At 61.0% G+C, this 21,353-nt stretch overlaps 1 protein-coding gene and 3 long non-coding RNA genes across 4 annotated transcripts; 3 read left to right on the top strand and 1 right to left on the bottom strand.

The window, feature by feature from the left end:
* Positions 1-3,039: 3,039 nt before the first annotated feature.
* Positions 3,040-5,105, top strand: LOC103668341. Its single transcript, XR_569985.2, has 2 exons — positions 3,040-3,159; positions 4,327-5,105. It is a non-coding gene; the product is annotated as an uncharacterized LOC103668341 (long non-coding RNA).
* A 2,762-nt stretch (positions 5,106-7,867) lies between these two features.
* On the bottom strand, positions 7,868-20,344 carry BCAN (brevican). The gene is made up of 13 exons (XM_040635816.1): positions 20,081-20,344; positions 19,120-19,491; positions 18,663-18,837; positions 18,283-18,410; positions 17,507-17,800; positions 15,293-15,526; positions 14,149-14,793; positions 10,805-10,912; positions 10,079-10,237; positions 9,451-9,533; positions 8,985-9,129; positions 8,537-8,727; positions 7,868-8,260 (listed from the first exon to the last, which is right to left on the bottom strand). Exons 1-13 carry the CDS (start codon positions 20,169-20,171, stop codon positions 8,153-8,155), a joined length of 2,733 nt encoding a protein of 910 aa, XP_040491750.1. The 5' UTR covers positions 20,172-20,344; the 3' UTR covers positions 7,868-8,152.
* On the top strand, positions 12,335-19,276 carry LOC121103934. The gene is made up of 3 exons (XR_005836223.1): positions 12,335-12,558; positions 16,586-16,790; positions 19,141-19,276. It is a non-coding gene; the product is annotated as an uncharacterized LOC121103934 (long non-coding RNA).
* LOC121103933 lies at positions 19,367-20,575 on the top strand. The gene is made up of 2 exons (XR_005836222.1): positions 19,367-19,501; positions 20,342-20,575. It is a non-coding gene; the product is annotated as an uncharacterized LOC121103933 (long non-coding RNA).
* The last annotated feature ends 778 nt before the right edge of the window (positions 20,576-21,353 follow it).

Raw genomic sequence — 21,353 nt, 5'->3', positions numbered from 1 at the left:
CTCAGAGGCAGCGGCCTTAAGTTATGATCTCCGGACCTGCAGTTTCTGTCCCAGAGGCCTGGCGGGCCAGGGTGAAGCAGGGTGTGGCCTGGCGTTGTGCTGGCAGAACGAGGCTGCAGAACACCGCCCAGCCCCTCAGACCCTGCCGCCCCCACCGCTGTAGGACTAGGCCCCTTCCCTCGCACACCCCTGCGCCCCTCCTGTCCTCTGGGAAGGGCTCCTCCCGGGGCGGGGGGGCTCACCGCCCGGCTCACCCGCCCTGTCCCCCCCTCGCTGCCCCCTCTTGGGGTGCCTGGCCATCGGGTGAGGGGGTGCTCCTGGGTTCCGACCCCCCGTGTTCCTGCCCTGTTGTGTGTGGCTCATCCCCGCCTGAATAAAGTCATCCTTCCTCCTTGGAAGTCTGGCCTCTTCCTTCCCCAGTGTGGGGGGTCCTCGGGGCCAGCGGGGCAGAGGAGATGGGGTGACTGGAGAAGAAGCTAGTGTTGGGGAGAGGCTGCCTTCCAAGGAGAGAAGGAACTGGAAGGCCTCATGGGGCCTAGGGAGGGCTGGGCGGCAGTCCAGGTGACCCCAGTGCCAGCAGAAGCCAGGCCCATCATCATCTCTGCCCACAGCGCTGATGACAGGAATTAGGCCTGGGGCCACCCCACCTTATGCATCCTCCCCCCAGCCCCTCAGTGCCGCCAGTATAATGAGCCCCTTGCCTCCAAACCCAAACAGTCGTCTGGCCCAGTCTGGCCCACGATGTCAGCTCCGAGGGGCTGGGTCAGAGCAGGATGAGGGAGGCTGTGTGGCCTCTGGTCAGTGTTCAACCTCTCTGGACCTCAGACTCAGCTGCCCAGTGAGGGGTGCTGGGCTGGGTGATGGAGAAGGGGCTGGGGGTGCCTTGGGGGCAGGAAGAGCTGGGGGAGGCTGGGGGAGGCCGGGGGCTGTAGCTTAGATCGTTGGTAGGACCTGCGTCCCGAAGACGGGATGAAGCCGTGAGGTGGGGGTAACACGAAGCTGTCAGGTGTGAAGGAGCCAGGGGCTGTGCTGTCGACTGGGCTTCGGCCTGGGGTCCCCCCAGCCACAGCTTCCCCCCGCCCCCACCTCTCTTCCCAGGAGTGCTCCGGGTCCCTGTGAGGGGCAGGGAGAGACCAGGGGTTCCCGGATTAGATGGGGCCCGAGGCCTTGAAGTCAGGATACCCAGAAAGAAACCACTCCTGGCTCAGCTCCGTGGGAAGGAAGGGCTGGCAGCCCCTCTAAGTGTGCGGGTGAGGGAGGGGCGGGGGCCGCCAAACAAATGTTCCAAATTTGGAGGCCAGCCCAAGTCCGGGAGCAGGCTCTTCCTCTCCCCAGGCCCAAGGCTGAGGGCAGGGGGACAATGAGAGGATGGAGTCCCAGCCCCGCTGGCTCTCACTCAGGTCCTCTGGCCAAAGAGGGGTGGACAAAGACAGGAGGCGCCCTGATGGACTCCTGTTGTCTCCCTCTCCGCTCGGGAGTCTCTGTTTTGGGCAGCCAGGCACTCATGTCACACACACCCCTGCCCTTGAGTGCAGGATCCTGTCTGTCCCCACCCTTCTGGCAGCCCAAGGCCGCCGCGCTCCTTCCTGTACCCACTGCTGACAAGGCCTGGTCTGATCCCGCCAGCCTGCCGGGCCCCGGGGCCAGCTCTTCGGCATCCAGGCGAGGAGGGCCCACCCCTGCCCCTCTTCACAGGACAGAGGAGCCCTGTGCTTGATTTCCCCAGGCCCTTGGGCACCGCCGCCCGGGCCAGGGGCCAAGGACAGAGGCCAGGCCAAGCAGTCCTTCCCTGTCCCCGGGTGTCCCTCCTGCCCCCAACACTGGGATCCCTGGTCCCCTATGGAGTCATCCCCACAATCCTGAACAGGGGGAAGGATGTGAGTTAGACAGAAGTCAGGACTTCCATAAAGGGAGGCGTGTTCTCTTTGGAAATGGCAGTCTGTCAATGCAGCAGAGAAATGAAGGTTGGATGGTAGCAGGGTCATTCCGGGAGGTGGTAAGACGAGTGTCACTTTTCGACAAATATTTGCTGAGCACCCGCTCTGCGTGGCCACTGTGCAGACCCGAGAATCCAGCTTCCCTTCTAACTGAACAAGGGCTTCTGAGGGGAAGTCACGTTTGAAGGCAGAGCCGAGGAGGAGGGTGTGGGAGCGCAGAGGTGGGGGACCTTGCCTGATCTGGGCTGGGGAGGACCTGGTGGAAGGGGATGGAGGGGGAAGGAAAGGGTCCTAGTCAGAGGGAACAGCATATGCAAAATCCTAGGGCAAGACCAGAGAGCCTGGAGGCTGAGGAGCAGAAGGAAGGCACGTGTGGCCGGAGGTGGAGGCTGAGGGGAAAGAAGGTTCATGGGGAGGCTAAGGAGAGTCAGAATCTCTGGGCCGAGGCCTTCCCAGGCAGCCGGGACATGTGCACGTCTTCCCGTGGGAATGAGGAACCTCGGATGGGCTTGAAGGCACGGGTGGCATGACCAGGTTTGCATCCCATATAACCTCTGGTGTCTGGGCCAGCCTGGGCTTCGGGGAGGGTACTGCAGTGGTCCGAGCAGGGGCGTTGGTGGCAGCAGGCACGAAGAAGACAGAAGTAAGGGAAGCAGGACCTCAGCTCTTGGTGGCCCGCTGTGGGGGACGGAGGGCATGTGGCTCCCAGGCTTTTGGCCGGGGCAGCTGGAAGAGGAGGGTCCCGTCTTCTGAGCTGGAGAATCCGGAGGAGCTGCCTGGGGGTTCAGGAGAGAGAGCTAGGGTGGAGACAAGAGCAGGCGGGTGGGTGGCCTGGGGGTCACCCAGAGAGAGTCCAGGACAGAGGCCCCAGGGACCTATGCACAGAGAGGCCATGCTTGGGCGGGAGCCGCAGGAGAGGTCAGAGAGTGGGAGGACCCCGGGACCCGCACCGCAGCGGACCCCCTCCTCTCAGAAAGTTCCAGGAGAGCACGGACTATGTCCAGCCCAGGGCCTCTGGGGGCCCCAGGGTGCTCAGCAAACAGGTATGGAATGAATGAAGGAAGGAACGAATGAAGGAAGGAAGGAACTGTGATGAGGTCAGACGACAGGAAGCATTTCGGAGGGCGGAGTCCCCAGAGAAGGGAGCGAGGAGACAGCACCCATCCCTCCAGCACCCCCCCAACACGAGGACAAGCGGAGGTTATTCTGGGGCCTCTGCCGGGTAAATATAGCCTTGGAACGGGGTGGGGGCGGGGTGGGGGGCCGGAGGTGGCTTCCTCGGTTTGTTTGGGGCACTTCCTTATAAGGCCGGGCAGGCAGAGGCGCCAGAGGGTGAGGTCAGGGGCTGAGCTCTCCATTCAGCCAGCCTGATGCTGTCCCCGCTGCTGCCACCATGGGGCCACCACAGGGCCACCCGCCGGGTCTCCGAGGGGATCAAAGGCCTGAGCTTTGGGCTTGGGCCAAGGGAGCTCAGAATGGAGCCTCTTAAAGGGGCCGTCGGCCTTCCCGCCTGCCGCGCACGCCCGCCCAGCGCAAGGGTGGGGAGGGTGTCCGGCCAGGGTCCTCTGAGAAGGTGGCGCTGGGGCCCGCTCTTCCCCTCAGAGCCCCACGGCTGGAGGCTCCACGTGGCTGTGGCTCCCCATGGTCTAACCTTATACCTCCCGCTGCCGGCTGCCCCTCTCATGGGGGGCCTCTTCAGATCAAATGCTTTGAGTTCATTCATTGCTTCTAAAGGCCCTGGCCCCTCACTCCCCACGGCCCCCCCTCAGCCCCTCCTGGGGGACCAGCTGCTGCCACTTGACCCTGTGGTGTCCCAGCTGCTGCGTCTGCAATGCCACCCCAGGCAGGCAGGGAAGGAGGAATGCGGTTTAATTTCAGCTGGAATGTGCCCTCTGGGCTGCCCACAGCGAGGGGAGGGGACGGAGACCAAGCCCACCCGAGCCCAGGAAACCTAAGAGGACTCTGGGCTTGGGGACAGGCCCCTGGGTCCCCCTGGGCCCCGCCCCCACCCTGCAGCGGAGGCTCTGCTCCCCTGACGGTCCCACAGCAGGATGGTCTCCCTGGGAGCTGGGGAAAGAGATGCTTCTTGTGAGCACACAGCTCGAGTGGGTAGAGAAAGGACCCAGTACCTGTCCCTGAGTCCACGGGCCCACCTTAGAAAGACAGAAGAGTCTCAAGGGACTGAACCAGGAAGGGACTGAATGAAGGGGGAGGGACAGAATAGCCTAAGGTGAGGCCCCCTGAGTCTGTGGCAGGAAGCAGAGGGAAACGGGGCACTGTTTCCTCTCTCACATCCACTGCCCTGCTTCTGGGGGCCCCTTTCCCTACCCCCCTTTCCAACCTATCACCTCCACACCCAGATCACACTTGTGTCTTCTCCAAATTCCAGGAGCAGTGGACTCTGGTTCCTGCTCTCCATGCCTTCGCCAAGCCCCAGTATCTCGGGGCCCCCAGGATGGACGGCCCTCCTGTAACCTGACAACGGGAGGGGGCCCAGACCCCAGAGGCCCCCCTCCAGGCTTCTCCAGCAGCCGCAGGCTCCCCTCCTCCAGCCCCATTCACCCTGCCCACCCCCATGACTCAGCTGCGGCTCCAGAAATAAACCGAGGCAGAGGCCAGGGGGCCACCATCGAGGAACCAGCTCCCAGCAGCTGTGGGCTCAGCTGCCGAGGAGCCAGGGCCCCAGCATCCCGGGAAGGGTGGCGGGAGGCTTCGTGGCTGAGGAGATGCCTCACCGTCTCTGGCCCCTCCCGCCCTTGGTCAGCCTTGCTCACCACTCACAAGCCCACGCTCCCTCCTGGGTGCCCCGTTTTTGCCTCGGCACTGTCTGCTATCTGCTTTTCTCCCTCTCCTTGGTTCCTTGCCAACTCCCAAATCCCTTGGTCTCTCCTGGGCTCCTTCCTTTTCTATTCACCTCACATGTCACAGAGAACCTCAGCTCACCTTGATGGGGAAACTGAGGCACAGGGCGATGTCCCCTGCCAATGCTACAGAGAGTCCCTAGACACCTCTTGGGTTCCACAGAACACAGGTCAGGGGGCTGGGAGCCGCTCCCCTTAAATGCGCCAGTCCCAAGTGGTCAACAGCACCCCCCCCCCAACAAGTTAGCCGAAGACTGAGGGAAAACCATCAGGGAATAAACACAGGCAGCAGATCCACCCACTTGGACGATTAGAGGTCAGAGTCCGTTGGTGGGCGAGCGTCCTCACATTCTTCCTCCTTCTCCCTCTTTCCTCATCCCCCCCCCCACCCCCGAATCTTTCAGCTCTTCCTTCCCCAGAGGAAGCCAGATGCTTTGTAGCAGGGGAGTGGAAGTGAGATCTCGGGAAGGACCTGTGTTGTCCGGGAAGGCAGATGGGTCCTCACGTCAGGCGGGGATCTGAGTGCAGCCCCCAGGGTGAGCCCCCCCACCCCCGGGGGTCTGACAGGCTGAACATTTTTGGAAGTCCTTGGGCAGCCAGGACAATGGGGCCCTTTCTCTCCCTGTGCAGGAGACAGTCCTACAGACAGGGCCTGGGGGCAGGACAAAGGCCGCAGTGAGGTCAGGGCAGTGTGTGGGAATTGGGCTGCAGAGGCGGGGATGGGGGAGGAATGGGGAGGTGGGGTGGGGGTCAGAGCAGTCTGGGGGAATGCCGGGGGCCATGGTAGTTGGAGGGCATCTGCGATGGCCCCTCTGCTCTGCGATGGCCAGGCCCCCCTTGTCTACTTATATCCATTCACTCTGACCTCGTCCCAAGAGCAGGAAACCCTGAGGGGTCATGTGAGAAAGAGGCCGAGAACGGAAGCACGCACGGGGGCTCGGCAGGGGTGACCTGGTCAACACAGGTGTGCACCGGCTCCGGGCTCTTCCCAGAGGGACAGGGTGGGCCCCGCATGGGCACGAGGTGCCGATCCCCTCCCCTCCGGGCTCTTCCCAGAGGGACAGGGTGGTCCCCGCATGGGCACGAGGTGCCGATCCCCTCCCCAGCCATCCCCCCCCCCCCCAGCACACACACACACACACACACACACACACATGTGCGCGCGGGTCAGGGCTGGATTCCGTTCACAGTGCTGAGTCATCCCTGGACCAGCTCCCCCCTCCTCCAGGAAGCTCAACAAAGCCAGGAGCAGGCTTCCGTTTCCGGCACACTTGCTAGAGTGGCCAGCAGGTGTTGGGGAGGGGGAGAGGATTCAAGTTCCAGCCCTGCAGTCAACCTCTGGAACCCTCCTCACGCACACATCAGACGGTGGACCCCCGCCTACAGCTGTGGGGGAGATTCCGTGAGGAAATGTTGGCCGGGAAACCAAAGCCCCTTCCAGCTCCGCCTCATAGGAGCCCTCTGGGGGTGCACCCTGCTGTCTCAACTCCTTCTCTGTGAGGACCTGTTTCTCAGAGAACCTCCCTTAGCAGCCAGGGACAGACACTGCCCGCTCCCCAGCCTTCTCTCCAGGCCCTACCTTCAAAGGCCCACCGTGGGCTTGATCCACTTACAATTCTAGCCAAATGCCTGACATCCTTCACAATGCACTGACAGGCAATTGCAGGGTAGTACAGAATAGAGTGGGGGTCTACTCTGGCCACAGGATCATTTTCCTCCCTGTAGCTCCTGAAGAAACAGCCCCATTCCTTAGTCATGGTAGGCTGGGTCGTGTGGGGAGGGCCGACGGTGGGGAGGTGAGCCCTGGTGAGGAGAGGAAGGCAGGGGTAGGTGGGTCTGCGACGTCATGCGGGCGTCCCAGAGACGGCTGGTTTGGGGTCTCCGTGCAGGGTGGAGAAGGCCCAGGAGCTGGGCAGCGCGGCCCCCCGTCCGGCCCTGCCTCGCTGTCTCCGGGTCTTTTCCGATGGCTCTCAGCCCCCTTGCTCCTCGGATCTGTCGCCTGTCTCCGAGTTTTGTCAGGTTTTCCCGACTGCCAGGAGAAGGACTCAGACTGGCCCCGTGGGTGCATGCGACTGGGGGCAGGCAGCAGACGTGCGTGCGCGACAGTGTGTGCATGTGTGTGACTGCGTGTGGGTGCGTGCCTGGCTCCGCAGCAGCAAGTCGCCCCCACCGCGAAGGCACAGCAAGGCCCGCTGCGGAGCCCTGCGGCGAGGGACACACGCGCTCACGGCCCGTCATCCCCCGTCCAGTTCTGAGAGTGACCTCACCATCCCGACCTCCGCTGACTCACAGCCCCCGGAGCCAGCCCCGCCTGGCCGGAAGTCACCCTCCGCCCGGCAGCCCGCTACCCCCTTCCCCACACCCCGGCGGCTCCGAACCAGAGGTCGCGGCGCCCCCTGGCGGCCTCCCCGGACTCCTGCGGCTCCTCCCTCCCGGCCCCACTCACGCACGCGCACACGGCACTCTCAGGCAGGCGTGCCTGCGTCCGCAGCGCCCTCTGCCGGTCACAGCCGGGAGCCCTATCAGCTCCTTCCCGGAGCCCAGAGCACAGCAGGGTCCTCTCCCGGGCCCATATCTTGCTGCCCCATTCCTGCCTCTCTGCTTCCTCTGCTGGAAGTAAGCGCTCCTGCAGTCTGGCCCCCAGACCTGCATTCCCTTCACCCTCACCCTCGAGAGAACCCCCCCCCCTTGGGAACCTCAGAACTGAGCCACCAAGGCACCAGCCTCCCCACCTTCCTCTTGGGCCCTCCTTCCCTTGACTGGACACTCTGGCACTCCAGCTCCTTCCAAACACCCTGATCCTGTCCCCCAGGCCCCGCGAGCTCCTTCGGTCCATAAATCCGACTGGGCCGCTATGCCTTGCCAGCACTGTTCTCTCCACTGACATCTTGGCGACCACTCTGACCTTCAGAAGCTAGTCAGTACCCTGGGAGGCCCGGCCCAACCTCACTCTCCTCTCCTTCCCTCCCACACAGAAGCATCAAACCTGCTTGTGCTCAAATGCAGCTTTATTTCCTGCTGGTTACACAGGCACTCCATCCTGCAAACCCATTCCCTTGGAAATCCGAGAGTGAGTGGGCCAAGTGTCCCCCAGGGGAATGGAGGATGGTTGGCAAGGAGAGGGCAGTTGAGGCACTTAGGGACTTCCCTGAGGCCCTGGGGAGTAAACCTGAGGCCCAGGGTAGGGGTGGGAGGGTCTAGTCTTGGCTGGGGCTGCCCAGGTACTTCCCACGAACCCCTCAGGTGCTGTCACCTGCACTCCAGCTCCACTCCCCTCCTGTTGTCACTTCCTGTGATGGGAAGAAGGTGGGGGGAGGGCAGTGCTGAGGGTTGCGGTGTTGAAGGCCTTGCTCTCTAGGGACCTGGAGCAGGACTGGAAGGAGGGCTCAGCCGTGCCTTCCAGTGTCCCAGTAGCCTCCCCTGATGTCCTTCTGGGGCCTTCATTGGGTGCAGAGCTCGAGCCTGGGAAAGACACACGCACTTACCCTCTATGCTGGGCTCCTCCTAGCGTCTCTTCTCAGAGCCGGCCCTCTGGGCTTATGATCTCACAAAACCCTTGCCCCGGCTCAGCCCATCAGAGTCCAGAGTGTGGCCAGTGCTCCCAGACTCCAGCACTGAGAGGGACCCCAGAGCACCCACCTCCTTCCCGTTGCCTCAGAGGGTGGCAGCGATGGCTGCAAGGTCACACAGCCAGTGGCAGGCAGGGCAGCCCCCCACCTGCATCCTCCCGGCACTCACAGGCCTGCGGGGCACACAGGAGATCTGGGGGGGCTCCCAGCGACCATTCTCCTGGCAGCGGATCAGCGGCAGGTTGCGCTGGGTCAGCCCCTCCCGGCACCGGTAACGAAGCACTGTGTCTACTTCGTAGCGCAGCCGTGGGTGGCCAAACACTTGAGCCAGGGGCAGCTCTGGTGGAGGCCCACAGGACACTGCAAGGGGGACACAGTCAAGAACTGGGAGCCTAGCTCTGTGGGTGACGGTTCCCAGAATCGGGATGGGGGGAGGGTCACAATGTGATGCAAAAAAAGAGCAGAGGTTCCTGGTGGACCCACCTCACTTGTTATCTCCCCCTTGCCCATGGCCTGGGACACATTTCTGACTCCTCTGTAGCTTTGCCCCCTCCTTCTACACACACATCAGTCACAGGTCCCTTGGCCCTCCCCTCCTCCCCCTTGCCCAGCCTCACCCAGCCCCATCTTGCAGGTGTAGGACAGGTGGTAGTTGCAGGGCACATCACTCCATTGTCCCTGATCATGCCACACCATGACCACGCAGTTCTCTCCGGACAGGAAGTAGCTGTCAGGCTGCCCAGGGTTCCAGTTCTCATAGAGCTGGGGGGACGGGGTGGAGGAGGGGTGAGGGGGAGGAGTGGACCTAGAGGACCTGAGAAGGAGGGTGGGAGGGGCACTAGGAGACAGGGGGTAAGGGGGACGGGGAATGGGGGCCCAGGAGGTGAAAGGACAGGTCTCGGGCTTTGGGGGGAGGGATAATGGGAAGAGAGAGGAACGCAAGGAAGGGATTCCGGACCAGGGAGAAGAGGGACTGAGAAGGGGCCGGAAAATGAGGGCGAGGGATGAAGCCACTGGGGGTGGAGGGCAGAAGGGGTTGGAAGAGGCGACCTAGCCAGCTGAGGGGCAGGTGGAGCCTCTCACCAGGGGGACGCCATCTGACCACAGGAAATCGCCTTCGATGGTCCGGTCGTTGAGCCCGATCCACTGGTACTCGCGGTATCGACCTGGGGAGGAAGCGCGGCGGGGGGACGCAGGTGTGCAGTGAGCCCCGCTGCCAGCAGGTGGCGCCACTCCCCGTTACCGGCGGCCTGCGGGGGGCAGTCTTCCCGCCAGACCCAGCCCGCGCTTCCCTTTTTCCCTCTCGGTCCGTCCAGCCTCTGCCCGCGGACGGATAGAAGGCAGGGCCCGGGGTGGGTGGAAGGGGTGGGGAGAAGAAAAATGTCAGCAGGGCCAGAAAAGGGAAACTGGAGAAAGAGTCGGGGAAGCAGATGGAGGCGGGGAGGGGCCGCTGGTCGGGCTGATGCTGAGAACTGGAACCCTGCGCCAGCCTCAGCCCGGTCCTGCTGAAGCCCCGCTACCCAGCACGTGTGGAGTACGCGGGAGGCAGGCAGGACGGAAACGGGAATGGATGCATGAAGTAAACCAAGTCAGGCGTACCCGATTAATGGAAAAGGGAGTTAATTCACAGACTCACGATTAATGATCGGTTAATGAGTGAGTGAGAGAGAGCAGGTGATGAGCGTCCCCTCCAGCCCCGCCCCCAGCCCACTGTTGATGAAGTCCTGCTCCTCCGGCGTGCTGATGCTGGCCAGGTGCGCGCCGTACATCCGGCACTGGGTCTCCGCCTCTTCCCAGCTCCTCCGCGTAGAGAAGTGCTTGTAGCAGGCCCCCTGGAAGGCGTCCCAGCCAGGGTTGCAGAAGCGGAGGCCTGGGGCACAGAGGGGTGGCTCACTGAGGCCAGAGGGGCCACGTCCCCTGGAAGGGACTGGGCGCCTCCCGCCGCAGAAGCCTCAGGGGGCGGGACTAAGGGGCAGGAGGCTGGTGCCCAAGGACCGGCAGGGAATGGGGGTCAGGGGGAGCCCCGAGGGGCCCCGGTGCAGGGGGCCTTGATGGTTTCGTCCTCTGAGCGCCAGGGACCAACGACAGGGCTGGAGTCCCAGTCTGGGTCTCCGCAATCCTCCGTCCTAGAGAAGGGCTGTGCCCTCCTCTCTTCCCAGGAGAGAACTAGCTAGTTGGGACCGCCTGCCAGACGCGGGGGTATGCTACGCACTCCTCGCTCCGCGCTCCCAGACCACTTGAGAAAGGTATGTGTGCTTCCATTTAACAGATAAGGAAATCGAGGGTAGGGCTCAGAGAGGTTATGTGGTTTGCCTAAAATGGAGATTCGTTAATGACAAGGCCCAAAGCAGTGCCCTCCCTCCTGGGTGCAGAGCTGGCACACTGCACAGTCCAGGCTTCAGATCTACCACCCCTCCCTGCCCCTCAACACACTCACCAACATCACACAGGTCCCCCCCATAGCCAGGCAAACACAGGCAGCGGACCCCCTCCTCCTCCTCCAAGCATGTCCCACCATTGTGGCAGGGGCTGGGGACACAGTCACCTGAGGGGGGAGAGAAGTGAGGTGGGGGGGCAGGGGAGCACAGCTCTGCAGCCTGAGCCCCCCAGGAGAAGGTTCAGAGTAGAGTCCACAGCCCCAACCTCCTTGTCTTGGGAGCTATCATAGCCCCTTAAAGTCAACCCAGCCCTAAGTTCTGGGTTTCTCTCCCACGCTGACCCCTCCTCAGCACCCCCCTCTTCAGCATCAACTCAGCCCTGTGCTGGCCATTGCCACGGCCACTGGGGGGGGGGGGAGGGCAGCGTAACGGGCTGGGGGAATGTGGCCAGGAAGGCCCTCAGGACTCAACCGCACAAAAGGGAAAGATACTGGGCTGTGGATCATGAGGCCTGGACTCTCGTCTGGCTCCTGGCTCTGCTGAGTGACATTGCGCAGGCCACTTTACCTCTCTGGGCCTGGAGGTTAGCCCCCACCCCCTTGTCTTGGGGCCAGGGCCCTGCACAGTTCTGTACAGTTTAGGTGGACTGGGTGAAACCAGAGGAGAGGACAGTCACCACAGCAGCAGAGAGCTGTGGTGGGTCCTTTACCGCTTCTAGGACCTGGTTGGGGGGGAGCTAGCTATTGGTCCTGCTATCTATCGGGTAGAGTCAACCCCAGAAGCACCAATGGGAAGCACTATCACGGTGAAGAACCAATGTATTTTCCTCACCCTACACCCTAATCGCCCCCCCCCCTTGAAGCTGCAGGGTTCCCACTGTCCTGCAGCGCCGGCTCCTCGCGCTCTCTCAACACCGTGCAGCCTCTTGCCTCCCCTTCTTATCTCTCCAGACTCCCCTCCACTTTGGGCTTTCTGCACGTTCCCCAGACTAGAAAACCCTCTGATCATCTCTCTTCCTTCTCCTCCAGGCAGTCTTCCTAGACTGATACACGACCCTGAAGGCCTGCCATCTGCTGTCTGGCTGGGTCACCTGCCTTCTCCTCTGGACTCTCTCCCTCTGGATCCTGGGATGGGAGGTGGCTGCCCTTAGTCCAGGCCTGGGTGCTGCATGGGCAGATTTCACTCCTTCTGGTCCAGGAAGGGGAAGATGACCCCACAGACTGACAGTGCAAGGCTGGGCTCTCAGCTTGGGAGGGGAAATCATCCCTCAGTGGGACTCTTCAGACCATGCCGTACCCCTAGCAGCCAAGGGCAAGGCCCACTGTGCTTCCATCTGCCTGGTAGGGGGAGGAGAAGCTGGAGGTGATTCCAAGAATGTTGCTGGGATGACCTAGCTCTTTGGGGTGAAATGAATCAGCTGTTCCAACACTCCCACTCTGTCATCTCCCCTCCCCCGGTAGTTTCTTCCAAGCTGCTAACACTAGCTCCCTGGGCAAAGGGGGAGGGAGGTATTTTATTAACCCTTAAGCACCAGGCCCCACAGAAGGTAGGTGTCCTGAAGCCCCTTCCATTCCTCACACTCTCCTGGGGGACGGAGACTTCCAAACCTGGTTCCCCACCCAGCCCAAGAGGTCCCTCCCCTGGCTGTGGTGGCAGAACCTGACCCAGGACAGACAGAGTAGAGGTGAAGGAACTCCTCTTGAGACGTTCTGCTCTTCCTTCCTCCCCCTCTTAGGGCCAACTACTATACACACCCAGAAAGTTCTTTCCTGCTGCTGCAATCTCAGGCCAGAGGACATCCCTCCGCCTCCAGGTGGGGTAACTAAGACACTGCAGAGACTTCCACTGCCACTTCCCTTCCCACCAAACCCCCTCCCGACCCACACAGCACTGAACTCTGAGGCCAGCTGGGCAGGGAGCCAGTGGTTGAAATGGGCGAGCCTGGGTGTGATGCAGGGGCCCCTATCCCACCATGGACCATCTAGGAAGGGCAGTCCTGGGCCTGGGAGGACCCCAGCCTTCTCCAGAATCTCCACTGGGAAGCTCAACCTGCCCTCAGTCAGTGGGGCTTCTCTCAGACCCCAGAACCTAACTCCCCACTCCTTCCCCTCTACATTTCCTCTCCATCCTCGCCTCCTGGTTTGTGTCTTCTCCAGCATTAGGGACTTTGAGATCCTTTGGGTTCAGGGAGGGTGAGACCATTCTTCCGAGGGGTGAGGTGGTCATTAGTGCAGGGGTCAGTGGAGGAGGGGATGGCTGTGGGCAGTAGGATGAAAGTTAGATCCCACCCCCCTGCTGAGTTGTGGTGCGGGATCCTGGGGCAGCCGGCTGCCAGGGATGGGCTTCTACACTAAGATGACCTTCTCCATCACTAGTCTGTATGTATGGCTCTAGATGGGAGCCATCAGGATGGGCCAGAAATGAACACAAATGCACGCACACGCTCTCAGGCTGGCAGAGGTTTCTCCCCATCAGGATTGAGGGACCACAACTCCCAGCAGCTCCGCGGGCTGAGGGACAGTGTCTCCTCTGCAAAGTCAGATCTGGGCTCTTGGAGGCCAGGAAGGAAGGCAGAGGAGAGCCTGAGAGGGGAGGATGAGGGACCAGTGAGCGTGTTAGACAGGAGGAGAGGAGAGGGCACGCTGAGGATGAAGAGGAGGAGGCGGAGAGGCGCGGAGAGCAAGGGAGAGAGGAGAGGGAGAGATAGGGCACGAAGGAGAGCATCAGAGAGCTGCCCGCAACACAAATCCAAGGAGTGAAGAGGGCAGACAGCTGGGGGTGGAGACAGAGGGTGCCAGAGTTTTGGTTATAAAGTGGTTTAATAGAGATTTATTTCCAAGGCTTGTTTTCCATGAAACAGTCGAAAAAATACTTCACAGAAGTAGTCGCTTAAGGCTCTGTGGGGATGAGGGCTCTCCTAGACCCCAGAGGCTGAGGGCAGGGATGGAATCCAAGGCTTGCCTGACATCAGTGGGGTGGCTGAAGGGGATGGCACACAGGATGGGGGGGGGCAGCAGGAGAGGGGCCTGGGCCCTGAAGAATACAGTAGGCACCCAGGGCACCTACGGTGCCTGAGGATGGGGGTGGTCTGTGGGGCTGCGAGTCACAGGTGGAGAGTCAAGGGCAGGAAAGGGTCCCAGGTGGTCAGTGGTGAGGCAGAGTCATAGGGTGGGGCCATGAAGTTGGGGGTCATGAGGTGAGAAATCAGAGAGCGGGATGGAAGTCACAGGTGCGGCATCCAAGACTGGGAACCCACAGGTAGAGGTGTGTAAGAGAATGAAGGCAAAGGACAAGAGAGGCTGGGAAAATGGGGGTTAAAGGACCATAGGTCATGTGACCCAGAGCTTCAGGGGGAGAAAGGGAAGGAGGAGAAAGAGGGAGGTCGAGCCTTGGGCAAAGTTACCTGATGAGGGGGCCACGGCCACTCCACCTTGGCTGGCGCTGTCAGTGGGCAGCACTGGCTGAACCTGCACTGAGGTCCCTGCTGGGACAGTTCTTCCAGAATTCTCTTCAGAGGGGGCCTCCGGTTCCCTGGCACCCTCAGGGGCCTGTGTGGCTGGAAGCAGGGCAGGGGTATCCTCAGAGCTCCCTGTCTCCTCACTCTCTCCTCGAGGGACCCCAGACAGCTCAGGACCACCAGCCTCCTCCCCCACCTTTCTCTCCCCGACTGGAGTGGAAGGTGGTGGGGATGCCAGGTTCCCATTCCTGGGAGTGGGAAGAGTCTCAGTAGGTGGTCCAAGGACCCTTGGAGGCCTGGGAGCGTCTGGCTCTCCATCGGGAGGTGGTGATGCACCAGGCTGTAGGACGGCACTCGCTGGTGGTGGGGATGCATGGGAGAGCGATTCCTCTATGGCTGGCTCAGTGGGGAGAGGGGTCTCTGGGTCTGAGCTGCTGAGCTCGCTGGGCCAGGCCGACAGGGCCTCATCTTCCACCTCCTCCTCTTCCTCCTCTTTCTCTTCTTCATCCGTGTATTTCTCTTCTTCCTCCAAAGCCTTGCCTTCCTCTTCCGAGGACCCCAGGGGAGGTACAATGGATTGCGTTTCGAATTCTAGACAAAGCACAGATGGTTCAGCACCAGGGACAGCACCAGCCCCCAACCGGAAAACTGCAGGGGAGGGGAAGGAATGAGGGGCTGGGGGGGTGAGGCCTGGGGGCAGGGGAAAGCCTGACCCTGGGATAAGCTGTGTTTGCTCCCCACCAGAAGACCTTCAACTTGAGGAGCAATATTGAGACTACCTGGAGAAAGCTCTGTGAGCTGTCATTAGCCCAGAAAAAACAGTCATATCTCTCTTAGGCTTGAAATTCTCTAGTCTATTTTGGGTAGGTAAGGAGGAGGAGGGAACAAAGGAGGGAGCACCCTCGTTCCCAGACCCAGAGAGTTGGGAGTGGAATGTGCTGGAAAGGCAAGGGTTGGGAGAGTCCTGGAGAGATGCCCTGCATCACCGAGACACTGAGAAAGGACAGGACAATCATGCCAGCCATAAGCCGAGCAGCACCCCAGGCTTGCACCTTCCCCCCAACTTCTCCTAACAAGGGACTCCAGTTACCGAGGAGGGTTCTAGGGGCCTCTGCTGGGTCTTCTGGAGTGAAGCTTCCACCCCCTCCACCCTCCACGATGGGGATGGAGTAGATGGCCCCCCGGGACTCGCTCTCCACAGCTTCCTGATGCAGCTGGAGTTCCTCCAGAGTCTCTGTCACCGTGACAATGGCCTCCAGCCCATCAGAGGCTGGGTCCGATGCTGGGTCAGAGGCCTCAGGCATGGCGGATGGCTGGGCAGAGTCTGTGTCAGGAAGGAAGTGCCCGTGGGAGGTTAGACAGGTAGCTCTGCCCTCCAGACACAGCCATGGGAGAGACCCACGGTCTCTGGGCTGGACTCAAAGACCATGAGACTCCCCCAATTCTCACTCATCCTTCCTGTGGAGGACCCATGGGACCCAGGGAGCACTGCAGGAGTTCATCACTTATTCCTCAAGCATTATTCAAGGGCCCATGAGGGGCCCTGCCAGACATTCTTCTGGGTACTGAGGATACAGTGGAGAAAAGACAGAAAGCTTTCTGCCCTAAGGGTTTACAGCCTAGCTACAGATAATAACAAACATACATTCTAATGTTATCACATAAAGAACAAAAAGGCAGAGCGAGGAGATAGGATGGTGGGAAGTACTACTTCAGTTAGAGTGGTCAGGAAAGGCTCAGGAGAGAGACAGTCCCCTGGGTAAGGGGATGGAGGCAGAAAGATGGACAGGTGGTCTCAGCGCTCGGGACCCTGCTCTTGGAGCAAGGTGCAAGGGCTTCCAGGGCTCCTAAGACTTTTGAAATGGAAGGGGATAGGTGGCCATCACCCAGGAGAGCTGAAGGGTGGAGTGCAGGAAGGACATTCAACTGTCACCACCTGAGGGTCTCAGCATCAGGGAAGGAGGACAAGGGGAGGGGCTTCCCCATCCTTCTGTGAACTGCTCCCTTCGAACAACTGGAGCTTTAGAAAAGATTACCTTGTCTTTGGAGAAGAGAACCAAGATCAGAAAACCAATGAAGCGATGGTGGAATTGGGCTAAGAAAAGCCCTGAGGGCTGTCTGTGATCAGCCAGACGTGACAGCACAGCACGTCCTGTCCCCATCACCTGCTCCAGTGGGCCTTGCTCCTGCCAGGCAAGCAGAGCTGTGCCCTTGCCCGCCTCTGCCCTCCCTCCACCTGTTCCCAACCGGTCATCCTCTCTCTCCCCCCCTCCATTCAGCTGCTCTTTCCATGTCTTCCTGAAACAGTGCTCAGCACACAATCATAAGTGGTGTATAGACACGTTCACTGTAATTATGATCACCACTGTCATCCCTTTTCCAGTCGGCCTTCCCAGATGGACTGGACTTCACTTCCCCACTGCTCCTTGGCCCGGGCTAAAGATGTTTGGAGATCTGTCCCAGCGGAAGTAATGCTTTTCTCTCAGTCTCTCCTCATGCTGGGAGCAAGGCGTCTTATCTTTCTTTGGACCGGGAGCGCCCACGGCAGAAGCAGTGTCTCTCCCCTTCAGACTAGGAGCTCCCTGAAGGTAAGGGCTGTGCACTCTCCTTTCATTTCTGCCTCCAGCCCTGTAACCAGTATTGCGGGCTCACAAGTGCGGCAAGGACCCAGATGCCCCGTGACTGTCAGTCACCCTTGGTCTGGGCCCTGTGGCTCTGGGGGGTCCCAGGCACTGCCTTTCCGTCAGCCCCCAATATGAGATGTGGTGAGAAAGCCATCTCTACAACCCACTGTCCTGGAGGACCTGCTCCCTGTGGGGGGAATTGTGTCTGTCCATCAATAGTTGTCATTAAAGATCTGACCCCCTCAAGCTGAAGGTTCTGGAACCCCATATGAGGGCTCTTGAGGGCATGACTGGAGCATGGGTTAACTGGAGCAGACCATTCATTAGATTCAGAGAATCTGTCATCTCTGCTCTACTAATGAGCTGACCAGAAATGGAAACCTCTCCAACCGCCCAATACAGAAGAGGCGGCTTTGACACTGGAGAGGCAAGCCGTGGATGGCTGAAGGGAAGGCAGGTGAGGGGGTGCAGGGAGGCAAGCGCTCACCGAGGCCACACAGCCCAAGCCAGGGGGCATCACCAGGATGAGAACCCTAGGGCCAAGCCGAGCGTCACCCAGGGCTCCTTCAGGCAAGTGGCAAAGACCCAAGGAACGCCCGTCAGAGCAGCGCCGAGACTTGCGGCTCAGCTCGGTGTCTGACAGAGGGGCTGGGCTCAGCCTCTGCAGGGAGGCCGCTCACCTCGGAAGCAGTAGACGTTGAAGCGGCTGTGCTTGTTGGGAAAGCCGGTCTGGTTGGGGAAGAGGAAGAGCGTCTTGACACCAGGCAGGCCCCCCCCGCAGCGCTGGCTGGGTGTCACGATGGGGTAGCGCACGCTGCCATCGGCCAGCCAGCCCGGGCTGCAGCGGTCCAGGCCGCCATCCCAGGCTGCATAGAGCTGGCCCGTGGTGGCGATCTCCGCACCCCGCTCCCGGCAGTACGCCCGTGCCTCCTCCCACGTCAGCTTGTCTGCGGGGGCACCCAGGAACAGCTCTCCTGGAGGGCAGAGGAGGCTGGGTCACCAGGGCGTTGGGAGCCCCTTCCACCCTGGCCCCCCGCAGAGACCCCAGGCTGGCTTCTCCAGGCCTCAGGCTCTGCATGGGTGACACAGAGGTGACTACCCTCTCTCAGGGTCGAAGCTCGGGTAGAACGTCGGGATAGACGTTACTATTCAGAGGGGCCTGGCTCCACTTCCTCATCTGTGAATAAGGAAAGTGAGGCCCAGAGATGCTAGAGGTGGAGAGACGTGCGGCAAGTGGCCGCAGAGTCAAACGTCTCCGGCCACCTGCCCCAAGCTTCGGCCGTGAGCTTGCGTCCAGGACAGTGTTCAGAGGGCGGGACCGACTTGTTTCTTTGGATGCCCCCTGGATGCCCGTTCGGACACATGAGGGACGATAGGTCCAGCAGAGGCCCGAGGAGGCCCTCTGGGCAGCACTGGAGAAGGGGCTCTAACCTGAGAACCCCTCACCCCCAATCACCATTTAGGTCTTCAGCATAGCAGTAGACGTCATAGAGGTCGTCCGGGTCCACCACTCCGTAGTTCCGGACCCCAGGAAAGCCATCCATGTCTCCATAACAGGCCTCTCGTGGGGTCTGGATGGGATACCTGGGAGCGAGTACAGACGCCTTCATCAGGGAGCCCTCCAGGGATGCCCCTCCTGAACCACTCTGCCTTTCAACACAGCCGGCTCTCTTCCTGGTTCTGCAGGGACACCCCCTGGGGCAGGCCAACCTCGTTGCCCGGGGGCAGGAGGCCCCGGATGGCTAGCCTGAGACAGCAGGCATTCCCCTGCTAAACCAGGGCCCACCGCCACCTCAGACACAACTAGCAGCCCCCGGTCCACAGCCCCCCACCCACCTCACAGTCTGGTCAGACAGCCACCCAGCGTCACACTGCTCATAGCCCCCGAGGTAGGCGGCGTAGAGCTGCTCCGGGGTGGCGATGCGGGCTCCGATGCGGGCACAGGCCTCCTGGGCCCCCACGAAGGAGAAAGCATAGCGGGCAGAGCCTTCCCGGTAGAGAAACACGACCCCTGGGGGCAGAGAGGAGCCCTAAGGCGGAGCCCCACACTGGCCTCCCCTCACCCTCCTTGTCACTCCCCTGCACAGAGTGTCAAGTCCAAATTGCGCTTACTCTACAGCATGAGGGGCTTAAGTTAGACTGGGAGTAGGACTTCCTCCACCTAAAGGGAGAAAGGAGGTAACCAAGGCCTCACTCCTTTTCCAGCTCAATGGGTGCCTTCTACGTGTGTTTGCTTCCCCCTGGGACTGCGGGCTCCCTCCCTGTGAGAACCTCCCTCTGTCCTGCCCCTCACCTTTGACCTTGACCTCCACAGCATCACTGCTGTCGTCTATGCCGTGCTGGACTTCGCAGCGGTAGATGCCCGAGTCATTGGGCCGCAGCTCGCTCAGCGCCAGGGACACATCAGTGAGTGACGCCGGGTAGGCGGGCAGCGCCACACGGAACCGGTAGGCTTCGCTCACCTTGACGCGCAGTCCCCGCGCCACCAGCACCTCGGCCTCGCGGCCTCCAGACAGGAAGGTCCACTTGACTCGCGGGGAGCCCAGCACGGCCCGGCGGCCCGGCGGCCGCAGGTAGTGAACGTGGCACGGGATGGTGAGGGCTCCGCCCAGCACGCCCTGCAGTGGCGCGTTGCCCGCGATGCGCACGCGGAAGGCCCGGTCCTCTGTGGATGGGTGAGTGGGCGGGCGGCTGGAACTTGGCGGATGGGTCCGCAGGGTCCCACCGGTTTCCAAGCCTGCCCCTGGATCCTGCCCGCCCACCCCCAGGGCCCTGCACGCCCGCCTCTAGGACCTCAGGCCCACCCCAGGCCCTCTCCAGATCTATCCCCAAGTTTCCTGGTCAGTTCCTCCTGGGAGTGGCCCAGTACTACCCCAGGATCCCCGGGGCCCACTCCAGGTCTAACCTGGTCCCCAGGTCCTCCAGCCCTGGCCTCAAAGTTTCCCTTCTGTTTCCCTCAGACTCACCTTCAGGATTTCTCCCCACTCTACCCCTTCCTGCCTCCCAGCCCCTTCCACGGGTCCGGTACCCTAGAGATCAGCAGCCTTGCACCTACTGGCCCTCCCTGGCCCTCCTCCCAGGTTTTCCCTGCCTTACCCAGAGCCCACAGCTCATCCCTTATTTCCAAGTGTCCCAGACCAGACCTCTCCCCACAGTGTCCCCAGTCCTCTCTCTCCCTGGGTCCTCCAAGGCCACCCCCTTCCACAGGGGCGATGGAGGAGACAGAGACAGTGACCCTGAGTGGGGTTGCTTACCTGAGCTGTCCCCCTCCAGGGCATCAGTTAAGGCCGCAGGGCCCTGGGCCAGGGCCAGAGCTGCCAGCAGGGGCAGGAACAGTGGGGCCATGCTCAGGCTGGTGGAGATACTGGAGGAGGAAAGGCAGGGTTAGACTTCAAGATGGACTTCCCCTGGCTCCTGACCACATCTGTGTGGACTCACACATATCGTTGCCCAAAAAGCCCACTGTCCCCACCTTACTGTTAACTCCCTTGTTTTTGATCCTGTCTCCCCACCAGGGAATTCTTCCCAGGAACCAAGACCTGGGTTCTAGTCAACTTGCTGTGTGACTTAAGGCAAGTTCCTTAACCAATCTGGGCCTTTGTTTGCTGACTTGTGAAGAAGAACCATTACCAACACTTCCGCCGTTGTGATGAGACTACCAGGCTTTAGAACACTTTTATCCTAAAACCCCTGTACAGACGCCCAGCACCAGGCACACCATAGGAGTTCAATAAATGCTTATAGCATGAGTGGTGGGTGCTATTATACTTAACAATTCCCTGTGTTCTTCCCATGCCAGACTCTTTCCTTAAACCCAGAGCCTCCTCCTCCCCTAGTACCCCTCCAATATTCCTTTCCTGTCCCTTCCTCCCTGAGTACCATACCCACCTAGCCTCCTCCAGGAGGGCCTCCTAGACTGAACCTGGGCAATGCGTAACTTCTCTCTAGCCCTACCCCTCCTTGACCTCCCCCTACCCCATGGTTACTTATAAGGAAAGTCTTCTCTTTACTCCTAGCATCCTCCACCCCCTCCTTGGCTGCTTTCTCCCTTCTTCTTCCCAGCCTTCCTTTCTGCCTGGCACGGGCTTTCCCACCGGATCTCCTGGCTCAGAAACCAGCTGGGACAAAGCCCCTGTCTCTGCCAGTCTGGCCTCCATCCAGCCTCTCCCTTCCCCCACTCCAGCCCTAGGCTGGGGGGTGGGCTCAAGGAGGGTGAGACTAAGTGGGAGGGGCCGTGTCCCTCCTGCCCTTGGCTATCAGACACTCTGAGAACCCAGAATAGTCCTCTGAAGATCTCAAAGCCCTTACACTCTCATAAGGAGGGATGGGGGGGGTGACATTGAGAAATGGGAGCCAGAGAGGGATAGGGCTGACCCTGGTCCCCAGCAAAGCCCAGTCAGGTACCAGGACAATCAATATGCCTGCAGGAGGGAAGGCTGCAGAGCTAGTGTCCAACAACATCTGTAAGGATCAGGCTAGTAGAAAAGCATGAAGACCCAGGTCTGGCATGGAATAGGCCAATGGTGC

This window comes from Ursus maritimus, unplaced genomic scaffold (assembly GCF_017311325.1).
Source record: "Ursus maritimus isolate PB19 unplaced genomic scaffold, ASM1731132v1 scaffold_2, whole genome shotgun sequence".
Taxonomy (NCBI): domain Eukaryota; kingdom Metazoa; phylum Chordata; class Mammalia; order Carnivora; family Ursidae; genus Ursus; species Ursus maritimus.
The sequence above is the reverse complement of the archived record's forward strand: the minus strand, read 5'-3'. Positions and strand labels throughout refer to the sequence as shown.

Bases quoted from the DNA above. Each gene is read 5' to 3' on its own strand.
- BCAN (XM_040635816.1), bottom strand. From the start codon at position 20,171: ATGGCCCCACTGTTCCTGCCCCTGCTGGCAGCTCTGGCCCTGGCCCAG. The intron at 17,801-18,282 runs GTGATTGGGGGT...TCTGCCCTCCAG, and splicing joins CTATGCTGAAGACCTAAATG to GAGAGCTGTTCCTGGGTGCC. The intron at 9,130-9,450 runs GTGAGAGGCTCC...CCGTCCCCCCAG, and splicing joins GGTCAGATGGCGTCCCCCTG to CTCTATGAGAACTGGAACCC.